The sequence below is a fragment of the Equus przewalskii genome, chromosome 27 (assembly GCF_037783145.1).
Source record: "Equus przewalskii isolate Varuska chromosome 27, EquPr2, whole genome shotgun sequence".
Classification (NCBI taxonomy): domain Eukaryota; kingdom Metazoa; phylum Chordata; class Mammalia; order Perissodactyla; family Equidae; genus Equus; species Equus przewalskii.
The window spans coordinates 33304889-33327935 of record NC_091857.1 but is presented as its reverse complement, the minus strand read 5'-3'; the positions used below and the strand labels follow the sequence as shown (position 1 = coordinate 33327935).

At 38.4% G+C, this 23047-nt stretch overlaps 1 protein-coding gene across 25 annotated transcripts in view; it reads right to left on the bottom strand.

Moving 5' to 3' along the window:
• The window catches only part of TTC3 (tetratricopeptide repeat domain 3), a 150250-nt gene that overhangs the window by 67247 nt on the left and 59956 nt on the right, over positions 1–23047 (bottom strand). For 13 of the 25 annotated variants that reach the window (XR_011533951.1, XR_011533947.1, XR_011533950.1 and 10 more), the window contains 11 exons: positions 22923–23045; positions 22037–22138; positions 20257–20349; positions 19531–19595; positions 18357–18493; positions 16859–17185; positions 14101–14352; positions 11097–11143; positions 10058–10114; positions 2007–2080; positions 554–718 (listed from right to left, as the gene is read on the bottom strand). Coding sequence is in view for 22 of the 25 variants with exons in the window: in XM_070597636.1 (XP_070453737.1) it covers positions 554–718; positions 2007–2080; positions 10058–10114; positions 11097–11143; positions 14101–14352; positions 16859–17185; positions 18357–18493; positions 19531–19595; positions 20257–20349; positions 22037–22138; positions 22923–23045 (1442 nt within the window). In the remaining 3 variants the exon portion in view is untranslated. The remainder of the gene's footprint in view (positions 1–553; positions 719–2006; positions 2081–10057; positions 10115–11096; positions 11144–14100; positions 14353–16858; positions 17186–18356; positions 18494–19530; positions 19596–20256; positions 20350–22036; positions 22139–22922; positions 23046–23047) is intronic. The other 12 variants (XM_070597649.1, XM_070597651.1, XM_070597654.1 and 9 more) reach the window with 2 other exon arrangements.

The window sequence follows — 23047 nt, the reverse complement described above, 5'->3', positions numbered from 1 at the left end:
CAAGTCTCCAGTACAATACAGAGATACAAGGTTCTGTTTCTGTACCATGATTCCAGCTGAACAACTATCATCTCAGCAGAAGGAATAACAGGGTCCTGGGATCCTTGCCCCAATAAAAGGGTAATACGTCACCAAGCTACATTACTTGTTACTGGATTTGTGAGATGTCAAACAACTACATCCATCAACAAAACAACAACGAGATCAAATAATCACACTACCCCTTGTCAAATGTATACCTTGAAATTCATGATAAAAAGATTATGGCTGGAAACCTCATCAGTCCTATCAGGACAGTTTTGAAAGTAGAAAGTATCTACACCAGCAGCTCAAACTGATAAAACTAATCATCACTAGGATTCTAAATTTAATAATTAAAAATCCTCAATTAACTTTATGTAATATTCTACAAAAGCTATAAAAATACTTTTTTTCCTCAGATCTGTGAGCCAATAAATGATTCCTTTAACAAAGCACACAAATTAAACAACTTAAGGTCTTTAACCGGAGCCTCCATGTAAAATAACAGTTGTGGGAATGTTGCACTACTTACTCATACAGAGTTGAACACTTCTGTTTGGGGTTAATGTCCCACAGCTTCTTGTTACGGACAACATATTCATTACTGTGCTGTTCATAAAGGGCTTCAAATTCTTCCACATCTTGCCGAAGATGGTCAGGCACTACAAATGGGCCTGCTGAATTTGAACTGCGTCTGCTGATAAAAAAAAATTTTGTGAAGAACAAACTTTTAAGTGACCCATAATAATATTTAAATTGAAGTAAACATCAAGATAGTACTCAGCTTTATGATGCAAAAAACACTACCAGAGAATTTAATGCAGAAAAATTATCCTTCTACAATTATAGTCAAGAAACATATATAGCTGACTACCGAGTAAGCACTTTTAATTATTTACTCTTGCTACCAAAAGAAAATTTTTTAAAATTCTTGGTTTTAAAAAAATCAATGTTGCTTTAATTGTTAACTCGTTAAAGAGAAAAATGAAAGATTTTATTGTAACTGCTACAAACTTAAACTGCGATTGCGACTGGTAAAATGAACTTAATAAAAAGATTTTTAAAAAAAAGAGTTTAAGATTCTAGCACTCTAAAAAGATGCAGTAGTTTGAGTGTGGGCTCTAAAACCAGATTGCTGGGTTTAAATTCAGGCTCGGTTATTTACGAGCTTTGTCTTCTTGGGCACCTCACTCAACGATACTGTGCGTGAATTTCCTCATCTGTAAAATAGACATAAAACACTACTTACCTTCTAGGGTGGAAGAGTGGATTAAATCAGTTTATATATGTAAAGCTCTCAGAATAGTGCCTGGTACATGAGTGTTAGCTAAGTACAAGCTATTATGATTTTAACTTAATTCCTCCATTTAAACAATTCATGAAAATGACTGTGCAAAACAACTGTTACTACAACTCCTTTAAAAAATGTGAGTGAAAAAAACCCAAACATTTCATGCGTTTTTGGTCCATAAAGGAGTATGATACAAAAAGGTCACTGCTACTCATTAGTTTTATTTCTTCTTCTATTTGTTGTCTGAAAACTCAGTTTCAACAAACCAGATGCCACTGAAAATCACTAACATCTAAGGTTAAAACGTAACATCATACATAGCTTCCAAACATCCTCCTCTCTCCTATTATAGCAAATATGCTAGTAAGTATCAACAGGACACTCTCTTCATTGAACATTTTAAAACACATTTGCTAGGATTTTCCCGCAGTATCTTGCACATAGTAGGTTCTCAAACTTTGCAAATGAATGTCATCAGCCCTGTGACATTAATGCAGTTTGTATGAATTCTCAATGTCCACAAGCCATGCTATAAATTCAACCAAGATGGGTCACGTCAGGCTGTCATAATAGATGCACATCTTTAGACAGGTTACGGGAAAAAAAACACAAGTTTAAAGTACATTAAATTAACCCCACCTACTAAGTTAAAACATGAGCTAAAATGAAGTAAAAATTTTAAAATTGCACTTACTTATGGTCTTCCCCTGAAGTAATGGTCTCATTATTTGGTGTTACTGAAGTTGTTCCAGACCCAACTAACATTGGCTAGTTTAAAAGAAAGAAAAATGACAAGGATTTTCTACCTTAAAATTACCATTAAAACTGATGAATGCTTTCATAAATATGCACGCAAATTGCCAACATATAAGATTTACCTAAATTTTCTTATGAACAGAAACATACAGTAGTAAAAGTTCCAACAGCCATGAATGGGCCCAAATTAACACTTCCAAGGCTCCAAAAAAATTTAAATGTCAGACTCAGAGGGGTCAAGATGGTGCTGTGAGCAGACATTGAACTCGCCTCCTCCCACAAACAGAACCAGGTTACAACAATTTTAGGAAGAATCACCCTGGATTGAAAACTGAAAACTGGATAAAAAGAACCCCCACAACAAGGGACAGTCCCGACGAAAGCAGAAGAGGCAGTAACTCTGGCCAGAGAGGAAAAAAGCCACCTTTGGGAGCAGCGGAGCTTCTCAGCTGGCCAGGTGGGAGCCAACCTAAAGATATCCAGATAGCATCTCAAGACGCCTAAGAGTCTCGTACTACTATACATCAGAAGGTGGAAGGACTTCCCCCCGGGAGGAGGTGGAAATAGGTGAAAACTCTCCAACCCCCGACTCCCAACCCCCGGACAGCCCAGTTCCTGCAGGAGGCTCTCTTCTAGCGGACTCCCCCATAACATCGCCACACACCAAGGGCGGGAGTGTGCACTCACCAGTGGAGCAACGGTGGAAACAAGTGACAACAGCCCTACTCAAGCCCCCCGTGATTACACCTAAGCCCAGGGGGAATCCCCAGGGTCCTGCACCCACCAGCAGGGAAGGTCTCTGCTCGCCATTAGCAGGGAGGCCCTGCCCAGAATCCAGAACAAAGGGAAGCTCCTGGCAGGCGGATTCCCCAGCACGGAACCAGACCACAAGCTACTGCTGGGCCCACGGTCTCCAGCACACGGGTTGGTGCAGGGGGCATCTGGACTTTCCGTGGACTTGCTTGGGGACACGGTTGGAGGTCCAGCACCCGGCTGTGCGGCCCAGGGGGAGGCTCTGGGGTCCCGCACCTCTCCGGCAGGGAAAGCCTCTGCTCGCCATTAGCAGGGAGGCCCCACCCAGCATTCGGAACACCAGGAAGCGCCCTAGAGCAGAATTCCCCACAAGGCAGCAGCTTACAAGCCACCGCCAGGCCCACGGACTCTGGCCATGTCCCAGGCGAGGCAAGGGGCTCCCAGAGATCCTGTGAGAGTGAAGTGGGGCAGAGTGGAGCTCCGGTGAAATGGCTATGTAGCCCAAGGGGAAACTCCAGGTTCCTACAGCAGCCTCAGCGAAAGCCTCTGCACAGCACTAGTGGAGAGGTCCCGACTGGCAATCGCAAGGCGGAAAGGCCCTGAGGCAAAAGTAGCACAGCTAGATGAGCTAATGACAGACTGCAGAAGATACCCATAGCTCTGCTGGGACCTATAGTGGACAAGTGTGATCTTGTGGGCTCTGTTAGGGACAAAGTGGCAATTATAGGTGATCCTGCTCTTTGCTGCTGGGAAAGCCCACGACACTGCTGCAGACAAGGAAGGAGGGCGTCTAAGTGGGCTGCAACAGTAGGCACCAGCAGCCTGAGGTCCCCTTGCGATTGCCCCCACAACCGATGAGGGACCCCACAGGACCACTGTGACTACAAGGAGGGGTCCAGGTCCAGACAGTAACAGCTGACAGGGTTCCTGGTTGGTGCAGTCTAAACAGCTGGACCCCCCCCCACACCAGTCACAACAAGTGGAAGCAGTGACTAAACTCTATCTCTATGCGGAGGCACAAATCCACGCCATCAAGCAGTATGAAAAAATATATTAAATCTCCAGAACAGAAGGAAAATGACAAGCACCCAGAAAACAATCTCAAAGACAAAGAAATCTATAACCTAAATGATGATGATTTCAAAACTCAATGAGTTAAAAGAGAATTCAGATAGACAACTCAATGAGCTCAGGAGCTATGTCACAAAAGAGCTTGACACTATAAAGAAGAACCAATTAGAAATAGTGGAGATGAAGAACACAATGGAGGAGATTAAGAAAAATCTGGACTCTCTGAACAGTAGGGTTGATAATATGGAGGACAGAATTAGCAATTTGGAGGAGAGGAATATAGAAATGCTGCAGACAGAGGAGGAGAGAGAACTAAGACTAAAAAGAAATGAAGAAACTCTCCAAGAATTATCCGACTCAATTAGGAGATGCAACATAAGGATTATAGGTATACCAGAGGGAGAAGAGAAGGAGAAGGGGGCAGAAGGCCTGTTCAAAGAAATAATAGCTGAGAACTTTCCAAACTTGGGAAGAGAGATGGAACTTCATGTGACAGAAGCCAATAGATCTCCAAACTTTATCAAGGCAAGAAGACCAACCCCAAGGCATATAGTAGTGAAACTGGCAAAAGTCCACAACAAAGAGAAAATACTAAGGGCAGCCAGGCAGAAGAAAATAACTTACAAACGAAACCCCAAAAGGCTATCAGCAGATTTCTCAGGAGAGACCTTACAGGCTAGAAGAGACTGGAATGAAATATTCAAAACTCTGAAGGACAAAAAGGTGCAGCCACGAATACTCTACCCAGCAAAAATATCCTTCAAATACGATGGAGAAATAAAAACTTCCCCAATAAACAAAAGTTAAGCAAGTTCATCGCCACAAAACCTCCTCTTCAAGAAATGCTCAGGAAGAAACTCATTCCAGAAAAGCCAGAAAAAGGAAAGGGGTTACAAAATCCAGAACAAAAGAGATAAGCAGAAGGACAATAACACAAAGTAACAGGTCTCCATCAGGACAAAATGCAAAAGAACCGGAAAACAAGTGATAAAATGGCAAAAGTAGGCCCCCACGTTTCAATAATCACTCTAAACGTGAATGGATTGAACTCTCCAATCAAAAGGCACAGACTGGCAGGATGGATCAAAGAACAAGATCCAACAATATGCTGCCTCCAGGAAACACACCTCAGCCCCAAAGAAACACAGACTCAAAGTGAAGGGATGGAAGACAACACTCCAAGCTAATAATGAACAAAAGAAAGCAGGTGTTGCCATACTTATATCAGACAAAGTAGACTTCAAAGCAAAAGAGATAAAGAAAAAGAGGGGCAGTATATAATGATAAAAGGGACACTCCACCAAGATGACATAACACTTATAAATATATACGCACCTAACACAGGAGCACCAAAATTCGTAAAGAAACTATTAACAAAACTAAAAGGAGACATCAACAGCAATATAATAATAGTAGGGGACCTCAACACACCATTAACACCAATGGACAGATCATCCAGACAGAAAATCAACAAGGAAATTATAGAATTAAATGAAAAATTAGATCATATGGACCTAACAGATATATATAGGACATTTCATCCAAAAACAGCAGGTTACACAGTCTTCTCAAGCGCGCATGGAACATTCTCAAGGTAGACCATATCTGGGGAAACAGCAAGCATCAATAAGTTCAAGAGGGTTGAAATAATATCAAGCATCTTTTCTGATCATAATGCTATGAAACTAGAAATCAACTACAAGAATAAAGCTGGGAAAGAGCCAAAAATGTGGAGACTAAACAACATGCTACTGAACAAACAATGGATTATTAAAGAAATTAAAGAAGAAATCAAACATTATCTTGAGACAAATGAAAATGAAAACACACCGTACCAAATGATTTGGGACGCAGCAAAGGCAGTCCTAAGAGGGAAATTCACTGCAATACAGGCTCACCTCAATAAGCAAGAAAAATCTTACATAAACAACCTCAAACAACACCTAACGGAATTAGAAAAAGAAGAACAAACAAAGCCCAAAATCAGTAGAAGGAGGGAAATAATAAAAATTAGAGCAGAAATAAATGATATTGAAACAAAAAAGACAGTAGAAAGGATCAATGAAACAAAGAGTTGGTTCTTCAAAAAAATTAACAAAATCGACAAACCCTTAGCCAGACTCACTACAAAAAAAAGAGAGAAGTCTCAAATAAATAAAATTAGAAACGAGAGAGGATAAATCACAACAGATACCGAAGAAATACAAAGGATCATAAGAGAATACTATGAAAAACTATATGCCAACAAAGTGAACAACCTAGAAGAAATGGGTAAATTCCTAGACTCATACAACCTACCCAAACTGCATCAGGAAGAAATAGAGAATCTGAATAGACCAATCACAAGTAAAGAAACTGAAAGAGTAATCAAAATCCTCCCCAAAAATAAGAGCTCAGGACCAGACGGCTTCTCTGGAGAATTCTACCAAACATTCAAAGAAGATTTAATACCTATCCTTCTCAAACTGTTCCAGAAAATACAGGAAGATGGAGCACTCCCTAACACATTCTATGAAGCCAACATCACCCTGATCCCCAAACCTGACAAGGACAACACAAAGAAGGAAAACTACAGGCCAATATCACTGATGAACATAGATGCAAAAATCCTCAACAAAATTTTGGCAAACCGAATACAGCAATATATCAAAAAGATTATACACCATGACCAAGTGGGATTTATACCAGGGACACAGGGATGGTTCAACATCCACAAGTCAATCAACGTGATTCACTACATTAACAAAACGAGAAACAAAAACCACATGATCATCTCAATAGATGCAGAGAAAGCATTCGACAAGATCCAACATCCATTTATGATAAAAACCGTCAATAAAATAGGTATAGAAGGAAAGTACCTCAACATAATAAAGGCCATATATGACAAACCCACAGCCAACATCATACTCAACGGACAAAAACTGAAACCCATCCCTCTCAGAACAGGAACAAGACAAGGGTGCCCACTTTCACCACTCTTATTCAACATAGTACTGGAGGTTTTGGCCAGAGCAATTTGGCAGGAAAAAGAAATAAAAGGAATCCAAATAGGCAACGAAGAAGTAAAACTCTGGCTGTTTGCAGACGACACGATCTTATACATAGAAAGGCCCAAAGAATCCATAGAAAAACTATTAGAAACAATCAACAACTACAGCAAAGTTGCAGGGTATAAAATCAACATACATAAATCAGTAGCATTTCTATATGCTAACAATGAACTAATAGAAAAAGATCTCAAGAACTCAATCCCATTCACGATCGCAACAAAAAGAATAAAATACCTTGGGATAAATTTAACCAAGGAAGTGAAAGATCTATACAATGAAAACTACAAGACCTTCTGGAAAGAAATTGACGACGACATAAAGAGATGGAAAGACATTCCATGCACATGGATTGGAAGAATAAACATAGTTAAAATGTCCATAGTACCCAAAGCAATCTACAGATTCAACGCTATCCCAATCAGAATTCCAATGTCATTCTTTACAGAAATTGAACAAAGAATCCTAAAATTCATATGGGGCAACGAAAGACCCCGAATTGCTAAAGCAATCCTGAGAAAGAAGAACAAAGCTGGAGGCATCACAATCCCTGACTTCAAAACATACTACAAAGCTACAGTAATCAAAACAGCATGGTACTGGTACAAAAACAGGTGCACAGATCAATGGAACAGAATTGAAAGCCCAGAGATAAAACCACACATCTATGGACAGCTAATCTTCGACAAAGGAGCAGAGGGGCTACAATGGAGAAAAGAAAGTCTCTTCAACAAATGGTGCTGGGAAAACTGGACAGCCACATGCAAAAGATTGAAAATTGACCATTCTTTTTCACCACACACCAAAATAAACTCAAAATGGATCAAAGACCTAAAGATTAGGCCTGAAACAATAAGTCTTCTAGAAGAGAATATCGGCAGCACACTCTTTGACATCAGCTTCAAAAGATCTTTTCGGACACCATAACCCCTCAAATGAGGGAAACAATAGAAAGAATAAACAAATGGGACTTCATCAAACTAAAGAGCTTCTTCAAGGCAAGGGAAAACAGGATTGAAAGAAAAAAAGAGCCCACTAATTGGGAAAAAATATTCACAAGTTATTTATCTGACAAAGGGTTAATCTTCATAATATACAAAGAACTCACACAACTCAACAATAAAAAAATCAAAACAATCCAAATATAAAACGGGGAGGGGACATGAACAGACATTTCTCCAAAGAAGATATATGGATGGCCAATAGACACATGAAAAGATGCTCATCATCACTAATCATCAGGGAAATGCAAATCAAAACTACACTAAGATACCTTACACCTGTTAGAATGGCAAAAATATCCAAAACCAAGAGTGACAAATGTTGGAGAGGCTGTGGAGAAAAGGGAACCCTCATACACTGTTGGTGGGAATGCAAACTGGTACAGCCACTATGGAAAACAGTATGGAGACTCCTCAAAAAGTTAAGAATAGAAATACCTTATGACCCAGCCATCCCACTACTGGGTATCTATCCTAAGAACCTGAAATCAGCAATTCCAAAAGTTCCATGCACCCCTATGTTCATCGCAGCATTATTCACAATAGCCAAGTCATGGAACCAACCTAAGTGCCCAGCAACTGATGATTGGATAAAGAAGATGTGGTATATATATATATATACACAATGGAATACTACTAAGCCATAAAAAAGGACAAAGTCGTCCCATTCACAACAACATGGATAGACCTTGAGGGTATTATGTTGAGTGAAATAAGCCAGACAGAGAAAGACGAACTCTGCATGACTCCACTCATAGGTGGTAGTTAACATATGGACAAAGAGAACTGATCGGTGGTTGCCAGGGGAAAGGGGAGTGGGGGGAGGGCACTAGGGGTGAAGTGGTGTACCTACAACATGACTAATAATGATGTACAACTGTTAATTTCACAAGGATGTTAACTTTCATAACCTTAATTAAAAAAAAAATAACACAGAACTCAAAACCAGAATGCACAAAGAACTCCTACAAATCAGCAAGCAAAGACCAAAAATCCAATAGAAAAACAGCAAAAGGCTTGAATGGGTATTTTACAAAAGAGGATACAGAAATGGCAAATAGACATATGAAAAGATGTTCACTCTTATCAGTCATCAAAAAACTTCATGATGAGCTATTTATACCCCTGGAATGGCTAAAGCGAGAAGTGGTAGGAGTTCTCGAACACTGTTGGTGAGTGTATAAATTGATACAATCACTTTGGAAAACTGTCTGATAAAGTTGAATGTACATATACATGATGATGGAGCAATTCTATTTCCAGAGGTTCACTTAACAGAAATGTGGGCCCAAGTGCAATAAAAGTCACGTGCAAAAGTGAAAAAAAAAAAAAAAAATTAAATGTCACTCAGTTTAAACTTCCATTCTAGGTAAACTGAAGGCATATAGTCAAAGATAAAAAAAAGCCCTACTGGAACTTAAAAGCTGTTCTCATCCTCCCCTAATATTTGTTCACTTTCTCCACCCTCTCAGCACACCTGACCCCCCCAAATACATGAGAGCCACTAAGAACCCACCATAACACTTAACAATAGTGCCTAGTTCTCTCAGGGGCGTGCAGCAGAGCCTGAGGTGAGAGGAGGAGGGGATCCTATCAATCCTGAGATTCTGTCATGATTTGTACTCACCATCTTTATTTTGAATATTTTAGATAACTCCATTAGTTATTAACAATAGGTATTATGTCTTGTCACACAGATGATGACAGTAGGGCACAGGGAAGTCAAATAACTTGCCCAAAGTCACAAAGATAATAAAAAAAAATAATAAAAATAATAATAATTGGTAGAACCAAGATATGAACCCAGGTCTGCCTTGGCCACTCTGCTCTATGAGCACCCATACAAAATCCCACATTATGATCACGTTTTCACTTGGAAATATTTAGGGAAAAAAAAGGACAATAAAGATAAGAGTCTTTTTCAAGAGTTACTTATATACAATACGAAGCTTAAATTTCCTCAATATATAGAAGACTGCCAAAATACATTTAGATTAAAGCCTAGAAAGTCTCTATACAAAGTGCTTCAAAATATCCCCAAGAATTGGTCAGCTCTAATTCATATATTCAACTAATTATTTTAAACAAGAATTAGTACAGAAAATACTCCATACCTTTGAATCTTTTGGCTTCTTTTTCTTGCCTTTGTTTTTCATCTTGGTCGAATTAAACTATAAAATGGTAAAAAAAAGAAAAAAATCACTGAACACTCAAATAACAGCATTTATGAAGCTACCATATTTTATAAAGATACCATACTGATTTTAATAGACTAGTCATAAGTTGAATTACATGAAATGTTTAACAAAAATAACACTATAGTGTGTCAACCCTAGTGTTATGATTTATAATACAAAATAAGAAAAAGTTTAATGCCTAATGTTGTAACTAAAATTAAATTTTTGTTCCAACATTTTAAACTCATTTTCAACAAGGTTATGTCATCAAGTAATTAATCAGATTTTAACGTAATTCCAGTTATATGCTAATAGTATTTTAATAATTTTCCTTTTATTACGGAAAACTAGACATTCTGTACCTGGCCAGACACTGGGGCACAAACAGTGAATTGAGAAGCAGCATTTAACTTCCCATGGGGTATGTTAGCTGTGTTTTTTATACTTAGCCAGGCAATATTTCATAGAGTGGATTAAGACAAAATTTTAAATATACATGATTTGATCCTAAAAACCAGTAATCAAGTGTCTTTCTGTTTGAAAACTGCCACAACCTACTAGGGAAGACAATACTGAAATTATTTTAACTGAAACTCAATTTGGAGTCCCTCAAAACAAAGTCCCTTTGTTTTCCTTACAGAGCAAACCACTGAAATTTTAATCATTACCGATAACTTTTCATTTTTATGCTAGGAGATGATTCAAGAACTCCTTTCCTATTTCTAAGATTAACATCTATTAGTTGTGAAACTTTATGGACATTGTCTAATTTAAGCCTCAGAGTTTGCTGATTGATGTTTCAATTCCAAGAGGAAGATGGGGATTAACCTTCTAATGAAATAGTACTCGTTATCCAGAAGTCCTCTAGCTTTGGTTCTGGAGTACCACCTGTGATGAACATAAACACTGGCCGGGGTCCTCCTCTCTTCCTTTGGCTAACACAAAACATAACATTTAAAGTGATCAAATAACTTACTGGCACATCACCACTGTCCTGTTTCCTTAGCACAGTGCAGCGGCTGTCTGCAGAAAGATACAGATGGTTTGTGAGCAAACAAAATATTTACATTGCCATACAATACAGTAAAGCCTTAAAGAAAACCACTCCAGATACTACTAACATAGACTATGTTCTACTCCTTATTTGGCTTTGACACAAGTCTAGTTTAGAAACCAAAGGCCAAATGGCTAAATAAATGGGAAACAAACTACAAAGAACCATAAAATTTCTGTCCAACTCAGCATAATTTGAGTGCCTTACAGGTGCCAAACTCTATGCTAGGTGCTGGGAACACAGAGATGTACAGAACAGTCCCTGCCATCCATTTGCTTATGTTCTGCAAAAAAGACAAAAGGGCAACCCCTGTAAACCAGTGTGCTCATTGCCACAATAAAAAATATAATGGGGGTCCGGCCCTGTGGCACAGTGGTTAAGTTTGGCACAGTGTGCTTTAGCAGCCCAAGTGTGCAGGTTTGGACACCACTCATCAGCATGCTGTGGTGGTGACCCACAAACAAAATAGAGGAAGACTGGCACAGATACTAGCTCAAGGCTAATCTTCCTCAAGCAAAAAGAGGAAGATTGGCAACGGATAATAGCTCAGGGTGAATCTTCCTCAGCAAAAAGTAAACAAAAGAAAGTAACAAAAAAAAATACAGTGGTAACAAAGCTGATGGAATAACAGAAGTTCAAGAGGAGAGGACTGAGGAGGGGTGAGGGAGGGCTTTAAACCAGCAAAGAGGTAGGACGTGGCTGAAGGAAACACAAGAGCAAAGATAGGAGGCAGGAAGGCACAGTAGGAAGGGGGGTGTATACTCAGAGGGCAGATGGGGAGAGTGACGATGAATCCAGACACATGATTCGAACTCACTATGAGGCAAAACTAAGCAAGTGTTTCCCAAACAGGGTAGTTGTAGGATCAGAGAGATGTTCTAGAAGAGTCACCAGTGGCAATATGAGAGAAGGACTTGAAGTAGAGGGTCTAGAGGCATGGAGACCAGTTTGGAGGCTACTGTGACAGTCTAATCACAGAAAGATGACTAAGGTCCTGGCCCAGGGAACTGGACACGGACAGGAGAGGAGAGATCAAAGACAAAGCTTATTTGGATTGCTAACAAACCAGGTACGGTGTAACAGGGAAAAGGAAGAGTCAGACTAATTTCAGAATTTCCTCCTTAAAAACAAGACAGAGACAATGGTATTAACTGAGATAAATTTAGGAAAAACAGGTCTCTAGAGATGAGTGTGGTTCAGCCACGCTGCTCTTAGGGGGCCTCTTGGCTGTCTACACAGAAATTCCAACAGGGAAATGAGCATCCAGAGTTGAGGAGAGAGGCTGGGGCTCCCAATTATCTTAGCATTGGTGATATTATTGAACACCGTTATTTACAAGATCAGTAGATTTTTAAAAGTTTTAAGAAATATAATCATTCTTTTAAATGAAAGGAGATAAGATTGAAAATGTCTGGTCTGAGACAGAGCTATCCAACTTGAAAATCTGTTGGCCAGTCATTTGGTTGGTGACTAAAAGCAGAGAAACTGTCATAGCCAGATGGACTGTGTATTTAAAGTTTAGAAGAGGAGAATCAGGATAAAGGCACACTGAGAGGGAACTGCGTCCTTTTTGGTTGTCTTGTGTGATCAAACATACACCAGGTTTTGTAAGCTCAGTTCCAGGACAGCACTTTATTACCAGCAGCAGCAAACTGATGGCAATAAATTCAGGCTACCAAGTAGCATGTCACCTCCAGTCATGAAGCAGTGTCCTGGAAGAATAAAGCCATCTATATTTGAGTGCGTGCCTTCCTGAGAACCACAAGAGAAGTAAGCTTTTCAGTTCCTTATACTGCATTTGAACTTTGTAACATGTGACACTTTTCTATAACGCCAGACCTTTTAATGTATACTTTAAAACAAATAGCGTGACACTTAAAAGTCTAACAATATATAAAGTAGACTTATGATGCTGAGGAAAAAGGGGAGCGGCATTCTCAGAAGACATACAAGTAGTACCAAAGCTAAGAAATTAAAATTAATTTAGAATCTAAAATATATGAATTTTGAAGCAAAACAGAACCACACAGATCACTGGCTCCAAATCCTCTCATTTTAATGATGAAGAAACTAAGATCCAAGAGCAGCTAAGGAATTAACTACTGGTTGTCCTATTCTGCCAAACTGGACTCCATGGCAATACCCAAACAGGTCCCCCAGTTCCCCTCCACCCTACACCTCTAAGCTCAGGAGTCACCCTGTCCAACTCCACCTCTGTGTCCACAGCTAATCTGGACTCTACCACCGCACCAAGGCTTTCCTCTTTCCCAGGGAGAAGGTAAGCGCTCAGTCCTCCAGCTGAAGCAGCAGCACTTTCTCTGGTCCTACCTGAGCTTCCTCCCATATTACAGTTATGTGTATATTCACCGTATTCCCTTTTGTAGAACAAGAGGTCCTTGAGGGCAAGGACTGGATAAGCATTTCTGAATTCCTTGTTAACACCTAGCAGGGGCCTTCAAGCATCAGTAAAACCCAGGGAAGAAGCAGAACCACAGACTACTTTTCCTGACTCCCACTTCCAGGCTCTTCCCACTACAACAGCTGTGCTATCTGTTCTGGATTCTGCAAACATCACCTACTTCCGCAGGCCAATGTTTCCTTGACTGCCAAAATGAAACCATTTAATAATAATAAATTCCATCCCTTTAACATGCAATCTTTGCCATGATGCTGTCAAAACATCTAAGATGAGAATATTATGGCGTGTAGTCAGTGTAACATACCCATCTGTGTATTTCCACAACACTTAGCTCCACAGAGTAAAAAGGCTTTATGAGGTGAAAAAAATCACTATTCTTAATCCCTAACCTCTCCAAATAAGCTGGTTGTATCATAATAATTTTCACTATTTTCTTTAAGTATTGAAATAAGCTGGGGTCCTTCGTAGATTTTTTCCTAAGATTAAACTGAAACTCAGTCCACATACCCATTATATCAAAGAATTCATCCAAAGCATTATGCAATGCTGGGAACTTGTCTCTGTGCTCTTCTAGCAGCCATATTAAACACCGTGCTTCCTTCAATGATGTTGGCTCATAGAAATAATCAAGCTGCTTTCCTTCTATGGAGCCAAGTTTATGTCCGTATTTCTCATTCCAGAGAAAAGTCATGATGCTAAAATCAAGCTCCTTGAGAGACGCTCCATAACGAGAAAAAAAAGGTCCCGTGGCGTCTAAGCCTGAAGTAAAAACAAAACCCGAATCAGAAGGGAAAATCATTTACTGTAAAATCACATTCAGTTTCACATCGTTGAAAGCGGTCCCATTATAGTTTGCTTATATTTTCATTGAAAACATTTAAATACTTGAATACCAACTTGTCCAAACTATTTTGCATTTTAGAAACACCATTTAATGTTGATATGCTAATTATAATAACTTTTATCTACAAGTTGAAGAGTGTGGGCCAAAGCTTCTATCATTACAGTTATTTTTACTAGATTTAGGTGATAAAAGTAAGGCATTAAATTCCTTTAAAAATATAATCATTTTTCATTAATTCATAATGACTTTCATTCCAATTAGTACAAACTAGCAAGATTTTACAAAACTTTGCTACACATATTCCATAGTAACAAAACATCAATACTATGCAAAAGACTCCCAAATGCCTTTAAAACAGAGAATGGGTAAACTCTCTCAACACCTCTATGAATTTCTCCTTATCCCCTAAAACATCATGGTTCCTTACCTTCCTCAGAAAAATCAGGGTGGTCACTATGCCCACTTTAATTCCACCTTCTACAAATCAAAAAAAGGGGTGGCTGGAACCTCAGACACTGCTACTGAAAACACGGTGAGCCTCTGCTCGTTAGTAACACAGCCACCAGAAAGCAAAGATTAGCCTGTCCTATCTCCCCACATGCCTCTCATACAGCATGGTCACCTCCTGCGTTGGCCAGAGTCTCAGTCAGCAAATGAAGCAGACTGCTGAGTCAAAACTAGCCCGGACGGCTGTTTCTTCCAGACGAAATGGCTTTCAGAGGTCACATTGTATGAAAAATTAGTATCTTTATAAACACCAGAACCAGGGATCACGTAAAATACTCACACGATACCAGGTTTAAGGGAACTGCCAGGGAAGAAATACCACATTCACATCTCTCATCTAAGGCTCACATCTGAGCACGTGCTCAGTGAGGGGAGGGAAGGCCGATCACTTATATTACTGAAATGTTAATTTCCTCCCTCATCCTGCATATGAATTGACCTCTCGTGTTAAATCTACACAGGATGTGACTCTGCTGTATAGTCTTTTTGTGAGAAGAAAAGTGAAATTCCAGGAACTAGAAAGTCCTTGCTTTATTAAATATGAGTTTTACATCAGGGCCAGAGTACAGCCTTACTAATTAACATGCTTGAACTTATTTTACAACTTTACACAGAAACTGCAACTTTGAATAGTATGCATATATATTAAACGATACCCTTAATCTTCAGAATAAATGCATTGGATCACAAGGACAGACACATTCATATTTTCCTGTCAATGAGCTGTAAGGCTCAAATGCTACAGTTCACCAGAATGAACAGTAGTGGGCACTCATGTCCAGCTAAGCTTAACCAGAAAGCCTACCTTTCTCAAAGTAAGAAATAACTTTATAATTTACTTATCTGATTGTTAAGAGATGCTAATGATAATCTTATCACTTAAGAGTAACTTTCTGGGTCCAGAAACCTATGGAGACCTATGCTCAAAGCAGCAACATTTAGCTATCAACCATGCCAAGTTTGCTGCCATCTTACTCTGTCTCTACTGACAGAAATTCATCAATTATTCTCTGCAACCCTAGAATTCCAACAGCTCTACGTCTCTGAAAACTCAGGCAGGTTGGGTGGCTCGCAGAGGCCTGGCAGGCTCACTCCCTGGGCTGCTGTTGAAAGGCCCTGCTCTGCTGTGCTTCATTAGCCATTATCCAACAGGTGACAACTGAATCATCTATTGTGTGGGGCCAGGGGCCATCATGGTACCAAGATAAACAGGGCCCTGGTAGGTACCCAAGGAAATCACTATCTAGTGTTAGACAACAACTCTATCTGCAGCTGCCTTCTTGATCCCTGAATGGCCTTGGGCAAAGGGCCTGCTTGGGGGTTCTTCCTCAATCAAATTAGGAAAAGCAGAAGAAAGCAACAGAGTTTTATAATCTTGTGATTCACAACAGCCTAGTTCAACCCCAGGGTATTTTTCTCATAATCCTTAAATATAGACTCACCTTAGGTGATATAGATTAATCCTTGGATACAGATTTGCCTTAGGTGATCCTAAGCAATTAGTTCCATCAACTCTTATCTCTAAATTTTTCATTAAGGAATCTGACTACTGAACTGCACAACCCCAGAGGGCACTCCACAGCCAGGCAACTCCAGGGGGCGCTATTTACTTATGGTTGTGCCTAGTATTCACACAGTTTACACATTTACAAATATAATTAAGCATAATACAGGACTGGATTTTTCTTATTGACCGAACTTTCCTGTATTTACACTTTTCAAAAAAGTATACTGTAACCTATCTATAAAATAACCTAAAAATTGTGAGTTGAGGGGAAATAGTATTTTTAACCATACAAATTTGTAGTCCTACATTTAAAAAAATCATAAATGATGATAGGAAAATGAAAAACAGATTCAGAGGCCTACATTTATTGTTCCACCAAACTGCCTCTCTAGAATTAAGTGACATACCAAAGCTATTAAGTTTCTGGATCCAGGTGGCTAATTTTGGCTCCACTTCTTTAAGCTCACTCAAAACATGCAGAAATATCCTTGTCTTTACTCTATTCTTTTCTTGAATCAAGTGACGAATGACATAGTCCACTGCTTCATTTAGAAAATTTCTGTTAGAAAAACAGGTTGTGTAGTCTTCTGTGCTTAAAACCTTCCAAGAAAGCAATTCTTTGAGAAGCTTGGAAGTATTCAGTACACCACATTTAATCTTGTCAGCATACTGCTTTATGCACTGCAGAATTCTGTCGTCGAGGAACTGGCCACTCTGAACACTGTCTACAGTTTCTAAGGATAAATAACAATGGACAGCTGAAGTGAGAAATAAGACCAATTTGCAAAGATATAAACTCAGACAGAAAATAATGTAACATTATATAATAATATAAAACACAACTCAGATGGATTCTTTATGTTCTTTTAATAAATAACTCAAGATTTTAAAATTAGGAATATAAATATTTAACAATAACTTTGAAAAGATATGAAAGTTCACATGAAACCAAACATATCAAAAGGAAGTACCTTCTTTCCATCACTACCTAAACTTTATATTCAAAGAATGTTTAGTCATTAAGAATGCAAAGGGTATTTTTTGGAGTTGAAGGAATCATTTATTCAGTTATGAATTCAACTAATATTTGGCAGTTACTGTTATGTTATCCATCTTATTGTTGGATCCTATGGGGTCAACTCCAAGTTGGAAAATATCTCAGAAGTTCATCTTCCCACCCAGGCACTTCCCTAATGGATGGCCATTTGGCCTCTTGAAGCATGCAAAGTTAAAATACAAACACTGACTAAAGACTTTTTTATTAGGAAAGACAATTTTGATTGATTTGTGAAACTTTCATGGAATACTAGATGAAAAAGAAAGACAGCAAAAGGAAATATTTCATTTTGGAAACAGTCATCATAGCAGAAAGAATATCTTATTCAACTAAAAACAGAAAGTAAATATACCAGCCAATACATCCACAGGAACAGTAAAATTACCGAGACATTTCCATGTTGATGGGGGAATGACGACAAGACCAGCGTAAAACAGAAGCCAGACCATCATCTTTGTGGCACCTTTTGTGAACTGCTGCTTTATTTGAATTCAGCATTATTTCAGATAATTAGTAGCTAATTTACAGTCCAACATTTTGGAACTTAAATCCACACAGTGGAGTTTACAGAGAACCGTCAAACATACAATCTCACGTCAGATATTTCTACCTTCCCTGCAGAGATGAGCCATCTGACAGAGTTTGCCCCCAGTTAGTGGTAGGCAGGCTTCTGAATCCCTGTGTACTGATTCCAAAGTCAGTGCTCGTTACAGCAGCCCCTCCCCATCTTGGAGTAACAGAAAATGGTGACAGTATTAAAACACTACCAAATCTAAATTTCAATTCAATAACAATTAATATAAGGCCCAATAAGATATGCGAATGTCGTGCACTGGATTTCAGCATACCTTTCTGTTCTTCAGTTTTGGGTGGATTACTTTCCCTTAGGTCCTCTTCCATTCTTTCTTGAGCTAGTTTTTTTGCTTCCTTTTTTTGGATCTTTCTCTTTATTTTTTTGTCTTCTTTCAGTCTGAGCTTCTCTAGGCTGATAAACATTTACAATTAGTGAGAATTCACCTTTGTTATAACTCAGTTAATTATTTTCCTTGGCCTACTGCAGAAACCATTCTCCAAGCAATAAGTTAGAAGTTTTCCTTTTTAGTTAGAACTTGGCCTGCATGTTGTGTTCAATATCAAAAACTGTTGACATATGTGGTCAATTCAGTCAAAATAAGGGTACTTGTTTCATGAATACAAGAACCTCAATAATTGAGTGACTTCTAATTATATAGTTGGTAAGTACAGATTGTACAGATGTTATTTTCATGTATATAAGTTAGTCCTTAGGGTAAATAGGAACAGTAAAAATTACTCTGCAAGATAATACGTGTAAGTGCTCGTTTCAAATAAATATCCTGCAGTAAAATACTATTTTCACATCCCAATGTTGGCCCACAACACTGGAATTTGATTGATATGGTTACAATGAATTCTCTTCAACAAATAATTTTGTTTATCTTTTCTTTTGCTTTTTCTTGGTCACCAATAATGAAAAAAATCACTTCTTAGAATGGAAAACAAGAAGCAGGACCAAAAAGAAAAGAAAAAAGAATTGGAATTATTTGATCTGAACAAGAAGATACAGAGAAGTGAATAATTTTGACAGTACACTGAGTATTTCAGAGTGAGAAAGAGTCATTGGTTCAAAATCTTTGCTCAAGAGAGACAAAAAGGAAAAATGCTTTTGGAATTAAAGTTTAAACAACTGAGAGCTAAATATAAAATTTTTATCTAAATGCCAAATCTATTAATCAAACACGTCATTTCACAGTATCAAATGTCATAATTTTACTTATAAATTCAATCACTAAATAATGCTTCTGATTCAAGTTTTTATTATTTAACCATTCTAGTCTAATTCTCTTTAAGTTCTGAATATCCATAGAATTCATTTAAAAACCACTTATTTGGGCATGTGTGCACAGCCAATTTAAAACGCAGCATAATTTAGATATCTGCGTTTAACAGAGTTACATTCTAATAGACATCATTAAGCTACTGATTGATTGTTAAAAATCTTACCTAGAACATTTCTGTTTCAGAATAGGTCTTGGAGGAACCTTTTCTTTTATGACCTTGTGTTCAAACTTTAAATAAAACAAAGACATCCAAAATTTGTCTCATACTCCCATGACATAAAGCACAAAACCACAAGTAAGAAGCATTTCAGAAGCACACACAGTCAATGTTCAATTTGATAGAGAACAGTGATGACAGTCTGACCCATACAAAAGCCCAGAAAACTAGCAAAATAATTTACTGAAAAGAGGAACAAGAGAGTAGACACACTTTAGGAAGACATTTAAAAAAAAATTAAGAATAAGCAGATCAAATAAACTACAAGTATCATTACAACAACCCACTCCTGCCACTCCCATACAGTGAAGTTAAAGGGAATCCCTCAAGACACTCTTCCCCCACTCTAAAAACCCTCACCCTTGCCAACACCGAAAAGTTTACTGGGCATTAAGAAAGGAAGGTTATCAAAAAGAGTAAAAACAGTAAAACCAAAATATAAAAAGCCTCCTTTTCCTATTAGGAAATAAAAGGATGCGAGAATCCTTCATTGCAAAGAAGTGGTCTCACATCCTAATATTTCCTACATTTTCTTAAATTAAGTAACTGTTTTCTTTCCTGGAAAAGAGAAGATCCAAATCATACAACTTCCACAAATTTAAATCATGTTTTAAAAGGTGTAAGCATTTTGGTTATCAACTTAGTAAGATTTCCCCTATATTAGATACTTACTTCACATTTGACTTGACCACCACTGCTGAAGATGATAATTTTAGAAATGATACCTTCACAGTCAGGGGTAAGACAAAGTCCTTGTAGAAAATCCTATTGATTAAAAAAAAAAAGAAAAAGAAGAGTGCTATATCTCGGAATAAATCTATACACATATGCCATTTTAACCATCATGAACAGTCAAAATATGGGCTAAAATCTCCTTGAGGGAGGCAGTGAAAGTCCCTGCTCATTGCCACGTGACTTTCGGACTTCCCTATAGGAGGAATATACTTTCGGCTGTAGGGTTGACCATATGACTTGCTTTGATCAATGCAAGGTGAGCTGATATGATGTACCCTTTGTCTAAGCAAAAATTTCAAGAGACACTGCATGGATTGGCCACTGCTCTTTACCCTTTGCCCCAAGAACATGTTTCAGTCACTCTTCAACACTGATTCAGAAGCCAACAGGGGCCGGCCCGGTGGTGCAGTGGTTAAGTTCGCACGTTCCGCTTCGGCAGCCCAGGGTTCACCGGTTCAGATCTCGGGTGTGGACATGGCACCGCTTGGCAAGCCATGCTGTAGCAGGTGTCCCACATATAAAGTAGAGGAAGATGGGTATGGATGTTAGCTCAGGGCCAGTCTTCCTCAGCAAAAAACAGGACTGGCAGCAGTTACCTCAGGGTTAATCTTCCTCAAAAAAAAAAAAGAAAGAAAAGAAACAAAGAACACAGCCACACAGACTGGAGCTGCTACAGCCCAACCCTGGCCAACAGCTGCAGAACTTCAGGACAAGTAAAACAAGCAAAGAATGAAGCTTTCTTATTGTAAGTCATGAGATGTTTGGGTTGTATGTGACTTTGGCATATCCTAATGAAACCTGACTAATTTACAAAAGGTATTTAAACCCATGGGAATGGTTAAGACCACTAAGAAAGCGTGTATAGCTAGAGAAACTCAATTAAGTGAGACAAAGACATAGCAGAAGTGACTAATGGCAACAGTTATTTGGTCATATCATTATGTCTTTAGTTAACTATGTGAAAGTGTATAAAACGTGAGAATTTATTTCTACCAAACTTGAATAATTCCTATTGCTAACAGACACCTAGCACAACCACTTTATTTATTTCCTCCAGTGAGGACAGGGGTTTGTGTGAGCCTATGGAGTGTAGAAAAAGGTTTTTTCTTTCTTTTTTTTTTTTTTAAAGGCCATAGCTTATATGGATTAGAAACAAATTCTATGAATGCAAATAAGATGATAAAATCCCGCCTTCTCTCAAAGCATACCCAACTAATGAGAATTCACATCATTATGTTGCTAATTAAGAGAAAACCCAATGAGAAGTGACAGTAGAAAATTTAAGTTGATTTCTTTTATATCTCATCAAATTTTGGCAGAAAATAAAAAAATCTGAGCCCCAATTGTACATCATAACTCCAAAGTAATTAAATAAAAGATCCCTGAAGGACTCAAATTGTCAGTGCATAATTTAAGACCTATATTTTAAAATGAGACACTAACATTTTTATATTTGATCATAACGTTCCCAATGTCAACGTGGTTAAGCAATCTATTAAAGACCTCTACAGTGACTGCCTTCATACTTGCACAAAATAAAAACAAAAACTGATTTCCTACTTCATCATTAAAGTTTTAATTTGAAACTTTCTAATTATGTCTAGAATGCATAGGAAGGATTTACATTCATTTAAGACATTCTCTGAGGATTCTCGGGGGGAAAAAACCCAAGTAAACTAAGCATACTAAAAAATCCAGACAATTTTATTAGCCTTACCTTGTCAATTTTATCATTAAAGGTTGTTGTTTTTAACTTCTTCCAACAGTTCATGTGAAATTCTATTTTACAGTATTGGCAACAGCTGATTCTTATAAAACCCTGTGGGTTTAAAAAAGTTTTTAATTCACATTTTAAAGATGTCTATGCATATACACACTCTCTGTCACACTCACGATCCACATATTAAAGAGAGAGAGCTGTCTGTATTCATCTAGCAGACATAACTAGACATCACATTTCCTCGTGCAGGGGTACAATCCTGCTGTACCCTAGGATGCCTAGTGCCAGAGCTTGACTGACATATTCATTTCCACAGCTACAGCTGCATTATCTTTTACAATGTATCAAATATTTTATAAACATTATTTCATCTGATCTACTAACCAGGGACAGTGCAACAGTGGGCAGTTACTATATTCTTGAATAAACTAAGGACCAGTAACTTATTCACTCAATTAAGTACCACACGTGGTCTCAAACTTAGGTCTCCAGGACCTCAGTGATCACAATGTCCTTTAGATTCTTCAACTCTAATTTTACAAGAGATTAGAATTGCAACAAATCAGAGGTAACAACCTCGTTTTGTTTCCCGTGCTCTTAAAGAATAGGCCGTTATATGGAATAGAGGCTAGAAAAGGGAAATGGAATTAGCCAGCCTGCCTTCTCAGGTCACCACTCTGCTCTCAGTGTTTATTTCCGCAGCTCTCGGTTCCCATGTGAGATGATGCAGACCCAAAGAAGTCCAGGGGAACCGGTGGACAACGGAACATAAAATTACTGGCAAGCCAAAGAACTCGGGTGCCTCCAATTACAGGATGTATTCTAAATCCATTTTATGGCACAATTCTGTAAGTTAATGTCCTGGTATACATTCAACATTTACCTTAAAGTCTGGATCAGTTATGTATATCTGGATTTTGGAATATCCATGGCACTTCTGATAGCAACAAATGGCATCTGGCACTGGAGGGAACCTGCATTCTTCAATAAATTTCTCTAATAGCATCT